A 9,965-nucleotide genomic window follows, 5' to 3' on the forward strand; every position below is an offset into this window, starting at 1 on the left:
TACAATTTAGTCCCTAAAATTTGATTTATTATGACTTAGTCTATCTACATTCAATTTTGTAACAATTTAATCTTTGCATTTTAGTATATTATAATTTAGTTTATGTACTTTCAAAGTAATTTATAACAATTTAATCTTTATCATAACAAAAGGGAAATTATTTCAAATGGTAAAATTATTGAAAATATTTACAAGATATAGCAAAATTTTCGAATTATCAATGATAGACGCTGATAGACACTGATAGAAATATTAGTGATAGATATTGATAGAAGTCTATCATTGTCTATCAACATCTATCATTGATAGTTCTAAAATTTTGTTATATTTTATAAATATTTTGGTTTATCTTTTTATATTTAAAAACATCAAGAATAAATGTTAATTTTTGTATGACTTAACATATATACTTTGCATCATATAAATATAAGGTACCTAAAATATATTTCATTCCTCATTAATTTACTGATCTAATTACGGCAATAAATTTCATTAAATCTCAACATTATTTTTTTTTACAATAGAGATTAAATTGTTATAAATTTTAAAATACAATAATTAATTTGTTACATACTAAAATTTAAAAACTAAATTGTAAATAAATTAAAAGTTTAAGGACTAAACCGTTACAAATCAAAATTTAGAAACTAAATTATTGCTTTGATAAAAGTTTAGAAAACCCAAAATGATTTTTAACCTTCGATAATTTTTTTCAAATTATTTCTAAAACTATGAGTGAAAAAAAAATGACAAATCGAGTTGACCGATATTAGAATTTCACTCACTTTTTTCCTATAATTTAAGTAAAGTTTTAATTTTTTTAAAGATCAAAATTATTTTTAACTCAATGATAAAATGTAAATATGGTTTAACACACCTATTTTTCAATTATTAATTTATTAAGGCAAATATAATGGTTGAATCTCTAGTATTAAATATATTTTTTGTAATCCATTGTAAAAATAAAGGGAATAAAAAACTCTTTTGTAATTATATAAATTTTATTCGCTTCATTTATTTGTTCATATCGCATGCATAGTATGTTTTTTCTTTTTTCTTTTCTTATTTTTTTAATCAAATATTTCATTAAAAAAATTAACTTTAATATTTAAAGCAATAGGACAAAATCAAATCATAATATGAGGGCCAAATGCCAAAGTCATAAAATCCAAAGTACAAACAAAAGTTAGGAAAAAATACCAATTATATCTTTTAATTTTCGGAGTTATATCAATTTAAATCATAAACTAATAATTGTATTAATCTAAATTTTAAACTTTCACAAGTGTATTAATTTACATTGTCCTTCAAATTTCGTTTAAAAAATATCGTGTGAGACTTATAATTATATTAATTAAATTCTTAAATTGTGAAAAATGAATCAATTTAGACCTTTTATTAAAATTACTTTTAAAAATTGTCAACCTGTGTTAAACTTTTTTTAATGACAGATTAATAATATGGACGAATAGAATTATTGATTTTCAAAGAAAATCTCATATGAAAATCTAAATTGATTCATTTTGAAAGTTTACAGGTTGAACGGATAAAATGATGAATTTCACACTATTTTTATCCAAACAAAACGTAATGAAAGGTTTAAATTGATACGCCTAAAAAGGTTCAAAGTTTATATTAATACAATTATTAATTTAGAATTTTAATTGATAATAGCTCCAAAACTTAGGAATATAAATGGATATTTTCTTTAAAGCTATTATTTTTAAGTCAATAAATGTCTTCAAGTGTGTTGACTTTGTCCTACAAAATGAATTATATTATATATATATATTATATATATATATCATATATATATATTTCATTTTTCTAATTTGTACCCCCACAATATTCTTAAAATATGATTAAAAATGGGACTCCCAAAAGATATATCAATTTATGAAGTAAACTTTATGAAAGTAAATAAATAAACAAAAAAGGAAATAGTTTGAGTTACAATTGTAGGCATGAGTTTTTAACCTTTATGTCAATTTCAAAGTCTTTACTTTCAAAAGTGTCATTATTATTTCTATTCTTAGAACATGGTTCACCAGATATATCTCCATGGGTGAATATTAAAGAGAAAATTAATGCAATGATGACGGAGTAAAACAAATGAACAATATAACATGACACTTTGTATAAATTTACGTGCAGTTTACGTATATCACATTACTAAAAAAACACACAAATTTAAAGTGTGAACCTAAACGTACTTCAATAATCAAGACATACTTAAATGTAGATCTGATGTCTAAATTCCTACCTTACAAAAAATCGAGTTTAAAATCTTATATTCGGTTGAAGAGCAAAATGATAATAGTCAACTGTCAAGTTAGATTTCTACTACTCTCTACATCTAACTAATGGCAAGAAGAGGTAAAGCTATAAATTTTCTTAAAGAGAAGCAAAAGTTTAGAATTTAACAAAATATATAGTATAGGTATGCACTCTTCTAAAAATCTCATAGAGATGTAAATTAGAAGAAAAGTAACCAAATCTTTGATGTGTAAATATAAGACAAATTAGATCTTAAAGTCAACAATGTCGAGTATATTTAATCAAAGAATATAAAACGACAAAACTTTAAAAGTAGAAGAACCAAACTAGAACTAAACTAAAATACAAGGACTAAATTTTGAAATTTAAGTAATAAACATAAATGACAACAAAATTTTAGAAATATGGTAGAACTAACATAAATCATAGGGATTGAATTTGAAATTTAACTAAAGACACGCCGAAATTTTAGAAATATAAGCACCAAACTAGAACTAAACTAAAGCATAGAGACTTATTTTGAAATTTTGACTAGAAAACATAAATAAATAAATAAATAAATAAATAAACCTAACAAAGACCATAGGGATTGAACTTAAAATTTGACTAAGGTCTCGTTAAAAATCTTAACCGTTTAGGTTCTTATTGTTCAAAATCACACTCTTTTGAATTTAACTTCTGCAAAAACCTAAAAATCTGTATATTCTTCAACTAAATTTTTTTAAAAATTACAACTATATTCTTCATTTCCCATCTATTTTCCTTTCAATTTTTAAGAACAATTTTTTTGTTTATCAAATAAGTTAGATAAAGATAAAGTATTGTTAATTTAAAGCCTATAAAATTTTAAAATAATAATCTAATTTTAAGTTTGATATAAAATATCAATAAATAATTTAAATCATATGTCTACTTTAGTCACTATAGCTAAATCATAACAATTTTGTCAAATACCTAAATATCTTGTTCGAGTTTGAAATTGAAACTGAAACTTACCAAACCTTATTTTTACTTCATGTCATAGTTGATTTTTCTTAAAACATTGTTGTGATGAATTATTTTGAAAACTACAACAATTCGAAACTGAGTCTAAAAGAAGCAAAAGAAAAGGAAACTTTAAAAATACAAGGACTAGAGTAGAATTAACCTAAAACATAGGGACTAAATTGCAATTTTTACTAAAAAGAAGGGCCTGAAAAGAGAAAAGAAAGATAGGGGAAGGAGTGGAGAGAAATGGTTTGAAACATTGACCGCCGACATGAAAGGATGGAAGAGGATGAGGCTTTGTTTGGAGTTGAAGTAGTCCCCACTGACCACCACCACCACCAAACAAAACAATAACAACAGTAACAAACAACAACAAAAGTAAGACCTACATCTCACCATTATTACCATCTCTAATGTTTCTCCAACTTGCCTTGTCTCTTTCCCAACCCCTAAACAATAGATAAGCTTCAAAGCCAGCTACTACACCTCACATTAAAATCCAACCACCCTAACTCGGTTCATCCTGGTTCGCAACGTTGTTGTTTGATTCTATCATATCATGTTTGGTTACGACGCATGTGCCTTGTTTGTAAGTGATGTTAGATATGAGGTTGATTAGGTGGGTTCATTTCGAACAGGTCTGAATTGTGTTTATGCAATAAGCTAGACGTTCCACTTTAAAAAGAAGGTTATACTCGAAAGGAAACTTAACATCCTTCTAGATTTTAGCTGGAATATCGAAAACGCGTGTTAATAGCAAATTACGCGACAAAGCAATTGTGAGTAAACAGTCCAATTTCTCAAAGGCAATGAGACAAAAGACTAACAATTGTTATCAAATGGGTGCCACGCTCGCTTAGCTGTCGGGTTCGATATTCCAACAACTCTAGGCTCTATAACTTTCATTTTGCAACCACTAGAATGAAGAGGATGACAGAAGGGAAAATGAAGGATTGTTGAAATAGTTATTTCATATAGACAATCATTTGGATATGTAATCAACAACAGGGCAGGGTAAGTAGTAGCAGTAATACTAAAAGGATTCTCTCCACTTATTTATCAGTCTATTGGAGAAACTTAAGACTTACATTACATGATGACCTTAAAAAGATATTCTACAAGCTAATGACATTATCCATCCATTTGTGTGAATGACCAGTAGGATGCATCACCGAACATTTCTTTTTAGACAACACAATTTCATAGTTTCACCAAGTTAGGCCAAACCCCAAAAGGTAACTTTGACTGGTTCCTAGTAAAAGTAAAAGGCAAACCCCATAAGAGAGAGAGAGAGATACTCAAACTGTAAAAAGAACTGCTATGAATTTCACTGCTGCTGCAGCTGCTGTTACTGCTGCTGCTGCTGCTTTCGACGGAAAGAATTCATCAATAAAGCATCGGAGTGAGAGCGTGCTCAATGATACCATAATGGAATGTCTTGCTGTTTCGCCAGTGTATCGATGGCTGCTACTCCAGGTACTTCTTCTTTGTAGTCGAAGGTCGACAAATCAAATGAAGAGCTAAACATCAAGTGGAAGTTGTTGTTGTTATTGTTGTGCTGATGGTGGTTGTTTTCGAAAGGTGAATTCACTGGCTTAAACCGGTCGAATTGGCCTTCATCTCTTGTGAACATTTGATGGCTGCTTGAAACATTCGGTCCCTCAAAGAAGTTTCCCTCGATCATTAGACCTTGATTGCGGAAGTATTCATCTTGTTGAGGTTGGATCTTCAACTGAGGAAGATTTTGGTTCTCCGTGATGGCACTGCTACCGGTGTTTAAGTTGTTCTTGTTGCCTTGGATGTTGGTGTCATAGATCGACATGAGTTCACTGATCAGCTTTTGGCCATCTTCTGGAACGCCTAAAGTGGACAGGTCAAAGGAAGGTGGAACTGAGCTGACCGGTGGTGGAGCTGACTTGGGCGGGGCGAACGACTGAGGGAAGATAACTGGTTTGACCTCGTTGACGTGAAAACTTGAGCCACTGAATTCTGAAGAAGTTCTATATGGGCAGGTCAACTGATGATTGTCTCTGGACGTCCTGTCATTAAACCCGAGACGAAGTTCACTATAAGGACACTGGAGGAATTCACAAGTATAGATTTTCTGATCCATCATCATGTTCAAATCGCTGGTCGGTTTCCTCTTTCGCATAAAATCCAAGTTTGTGGGAACCTCTCCTTTGATTGCATAAGATGGTTGTCGAAGGGACACCCGTTCTCTCATTCTGTCCATTCCCAAGTTGAATGAGCTATGGTTATCAGGTTTACGGTCTTGAACATCAAAGCTTGGTTCCTCCTCAGCGCCTTCTACATCGTATTCACTGCAATCATTAATGACCAACGATCCACTACCCCCACCAGAAGACAAAGGGGGGCAAGAGTCGGGATAAAGCTCCCGAGCCAAGATCTCCTCCTGGTTGATAATAGCAAGCCATGTAGCACTCTCCTTGGCAGTCATTTTGTCCTGCAAACACTTGGACTGTCTAACAAGCTTGCGGATCTTGGCTATATCAGGGGACATATGCTTGATGACCGCAGTCAAAACACCGACTTTCCACGCCTTCTTCAAGTCGTGAGGCTTCTTGTAAGGTGGAGGACCTTGGTCCTTCGGCAACCCGAGCTGAGGCCACCATTCCTCGACTCCAGTAGGCCACCATGGTGGGGGAACACCTTTCTCCAATGGAAATCTTCGTTGAGGAGGGTCACAGTGCTGCATCAGAGCTGATAAAAGAGATCCTAGGGTGGTATCCTGAAGTTCCTGCAAGGTGTGCGGGGTTGGACCGATCGAATTACATCCATCATTTCGTCCTGGAATTGCATTGTCTGCCTGGTACTTGGCTATGGCAGCTGGTCCGTTTCTATCAAATCTGACCTTGTCTTTCCACCATTCTCGCAGATTATCCGATGCCCCAGTTACTGGTTTTCCCTTCTCAGGAATTATTCCATATACAAAACCTTGGGCATTACAAACTTCAATAATCTTCAACATATACTTCAAGATCCCATCATGTGCCCTCGACATCTTCTTCCTCCTAGCCTGGTCTTGAGACTGTCGCTGTTTCACAATATCGATCCCTTCCTTAACCTTGCTTTGCTCTTTAAGGCGTTTGAGACGCATCTTATCCCTCCACATCCTCCTCTCAAGCTCATCGACGTCGATCTCTTCATCAGAATAATCATCTTCCACCACGACTTCAGGATCGGCTGGTGGAGCTATGGCATCTCCTTCCACAATTGGAGCAGAAAGGAAATCCATATCATCACAAAATCCCATCTCATTGAACATCATCATCATTCCCCACAAAAATGAATCAGCAGATATTCACCAAATTCAGACGATGAAACTCAGGCGAGATCCAAAAATCAGATTTACACCAAAAAAAATCCTAATCTGCTACTGCCTTTTACCTTAGTATGAGATATGATACGGAAGCTACTAAAATTCTCTATGCTTCCTCACCTGTAAACATAAATTTCAAGGCAAAAACCTAGTCAGACTCGAATTAATTACTAGAAAAACATATTTATCCATAAAGAGATGTCTGGTTCATCCCAAACGGAAAAGATCGTAACCGCGAACCCGCGAATTGATACACACAACGAAGAACACCAAAAGATTTATTCCTTCGCTCTAAAAATTTCTCAAAACAATCGGAAAGCAAAAGCCACACCTCTTCCCACACCAACCACCATGATAATTCCTTTTCCTTTCTAAATAATCTTATTACATGCAAAGCTCAACCAAACAAAGTAGATCAAAAAGGGGAAATGGCAATTTCTTTAACCTCTTTTTAGTCTATTTCACACAGATCAAGTTCAAGAACAATACTAAGTTATGAAATTAAATTCAGAATCAAAACACAAAAGAAACAGAGCATTAAACATCACATCTAAATCAAACACTTCCACACAAAGGTATCATAAAATCAACAATCAGATCTCATCTCCAACTTGAAAACGAACACAAGACTTCAACAAAAAGAAAACAAAACATCACAATCCATCACAACCGATCTTCCCCCAAAAACCCCAGAATCAAAATTCGATAGAAAATCAAAACAAATTCAGATCTACAAACAAAACCCAACTCACAGAATCGACCCATGAGAAGAATAAACCATCACAGAGCATCAGAACCATCAAAAACCCAAACCCCCTTCAAATCACCCAAAGAAAAGAAAAGGGGGGAAAGGGGCAATCAATCAAGCAGATAAACAAGTGAAGAAAGAACAAAGAACAAAAACAACCTGAAGAACAAGAGAGAGATAAGAATTGGGTCTTGAAGCTAGAAACTGGAAGTCAATCCAGAGGGAAAGAAACCCAGGAAGCAAATTTGTTGAGAGAGAAAAAGAAAGGGGGGGAAGGAGAAGGGGATGATAATGTAATCCAATAAGAAAAAGTTGGGGGTGGAAGTGGAAAGGTTTCAACTTTCATGTGAGATAAAAAAGAAGAGTCGGTCCCTTGGTGACTGTGAAAGGTGAGAGAGCATTGGTGAAAAATGGCGATGGTGGGGACTGAACTTTGAAGGGGTAAAAGAAGAAACCCCCAAAGGAGAGAGAGAGGGAGAGAGAGAGCGTTTCATAATTTCATTTCCATTTATAACTCAAAAAGCTCTGAGAGTCCTTTGAGAGTTGCACATGGAACTGAGAAGGAAGATTCACAAATTTTTCTATTTATTATTCTTTAAATGTTTTGTTAATCCATTTTAGTCTTTCATCTTCAACTATTTTTCTCGATTTTTCTAAATGGTAATTTAGTTATGTTCTTGCATTCTATAATTGTTACCACCTTGAAAACCTCGATATCAACCAAAAAAAAAAAATTAAGATTTTAATTTTACGAAAATATCGATAGAAAAAAATATAAAAACAAAATATTCATAAAAATAAATTTAAATTAGTAAATAAATATTTTATTATTTCTAAATAAAATTGGCATGTCTATTATTTATATCAGTAAAATTTTGTTGCTTAATTTGTATGTTTCATATTTTTCGATTCATCTTTTATGTTGATGTCAAACACATGAAAATATAGAAATATTTATGGAAATATTGACACATCAACAAAAATTTAATACTATTGTTGTTACTATAGTTAAAATATCATTTTGCACCTTGTACTTTAAGTTATATTTTATTTTAGTTCATATACTTTCAATAAAATATTAAATTTAGTCATTCAATAAAATTATTTTTATCAAAATTAGTTAAATGATAATAACAATAATTTTGATTCCATGAATATATTTTCACAATTTATAAAAAAATATATAAAAATAAATGATAAACTAATTGCATGATTGATTTTGATAATTGTTGAAAGTAAAAGAACTAAATCGAACATTCAAAATTAAAATAAGGTTGTTCGTGCTCTTACGATAGTGTAGGTCTGACTTTCTCATGAGTTATTTGGTAATGTCTATTTCCTTAATAAGGGGTCCAAACCTTACTTTTATCTAGTTTACTTCCGTTTAATATATAATTTTTTAAAAAAAAACAATAATAGTAAAATCCAAAATATAAGGACTGAAATAGTATTTTCTATTTGAATTATTTTTTTTTTTAAGTATCTTACTCTTTTAAGATACGAGAGTGAGAAATACTTGTTAGTGTTGTTTATGGTAGAATCAGGCACTTTAACACATTTTGGTCAAATTTATAATGTTTTAATCAATGCATTTAAGCTTTACTCCAATTAGCAAATTATATATTTTTTAACAAAAAAAAATCAACAAATGTTGGTATATGTTGAATCTTCAATTTTTACAAAAAGATAATAGTTAGATGTTGGTTAATTCTTGAACTTTCAAGTTTATATATATTTAATAGGTATAAAAAAAATTTAAAAACTTTATAATTAGTCATTGGATTTTCAATTTTGTGTCAATAAATATTTGATAGGTAAGAATTCTGAAATGTTATAATGTGTACAAAATAGATCCTTGAGTACATACTCTAACTTCGAAGTTGATAGTATAAATTTTATATCAATTAAGTTATACTTATTTTGACTACGATAATATAAAGTAACAAACAATTGAATAGATTAAAATGCATGGTTTATTACCCTTACTTTAATATCATTTGTTAACACAAATACTAGGGTAGAAGTATATTTAAAATAAGTGGGATCACCTTAGTTTCTTTTCCCTTGGCAACCAGGCTAAATGATCACTAATGTTAGTTGGCATCCTCCTTAATTGAACACCTAGAAGCTAAAAACTGATGTTGTGTTGGAGTTATTGGGACCATTTTTGAGTCGTGTTTGTCTAGTTGGTTATACGTTCATATCAATATACAATGCAGTTAAGGTTCTAAAAGTACATGCAATTTGTGATAATCTTTGTAATTTTACTTTACTCAATATTCATCATATCGTGGTCAAATGAGACCGTCTAGGGATGGTTAATTTGATTACTGGCTTCTCCGCAAATTTTGCCAAAGTCTCATTTTTCATTGAAGAGGTAGTGTCGTTTGAGAATGAGATGATTGATGTTTCCTTTTTCCACGTGAGACGTGTTAGGTGTGTTTTATTTTAATACGTATAATTAAAGTATGGGGCTATATATGTGGGTTAGTATTTTATCACATCGATTATTTTATTAATATGTGCTTTATTATATAATAGACCTTAGATTTCTAATTAAGCATGGACTTAATGGGTAGAAGCCCATTACTAGTTAATTACGTTTTAATGAAA

The 9,965-nt window shown here is 31.5% G+C and overlaps 1 protein-coding gene across 1 annotated transcript; it reads right to left on the reverse strand.

Annotated features, from left to right (window-relative positions):
* Positions 1–4,217: 4,217 nt before the first annotated feature.
* On the reverse strand, positions 4,218–7,795 carry LOC120070800 (protein ETHYLENE INSENSITIVE 3). Its single transcript, XM_039022683.1, has 2 exons — positions 7,512–7,795; positions 4,218–6,724 (listed from the first exon to the last, which is right to left on the reverse strand). The coding sequence occupies exon 2, from the start codon at positions 6,557–6,559 to the stop codon at positions 4,679–4,681; it is 1,881 nt and encodes a 626-aa protein (XP_038878611.1). The 5' UTR covers positions 6,560–6,724; positions 7,512–7,795; the 3' UTR covers positions 4,218–4,678.
* Between the last annotated feature and the right edge of the window lie 2,170 nt (positions 7,796–9,965).

This window comes from Benincasa hispida, chromosome 2 (genome assembly GCF_009727055.1).
Source record: "Benincasa hispida cultivar B227 chromosome 2, ASM972705v1, whole genome shotgun sequence".
In the NCBI taxonomy this organism is placed as follows: Eukaryota; Viridiplantae; Streptophyta; class Magnoliopsida; order Cucurbitales; family Cucurbitaceae; genus Benincasa; species Benincasa hispida.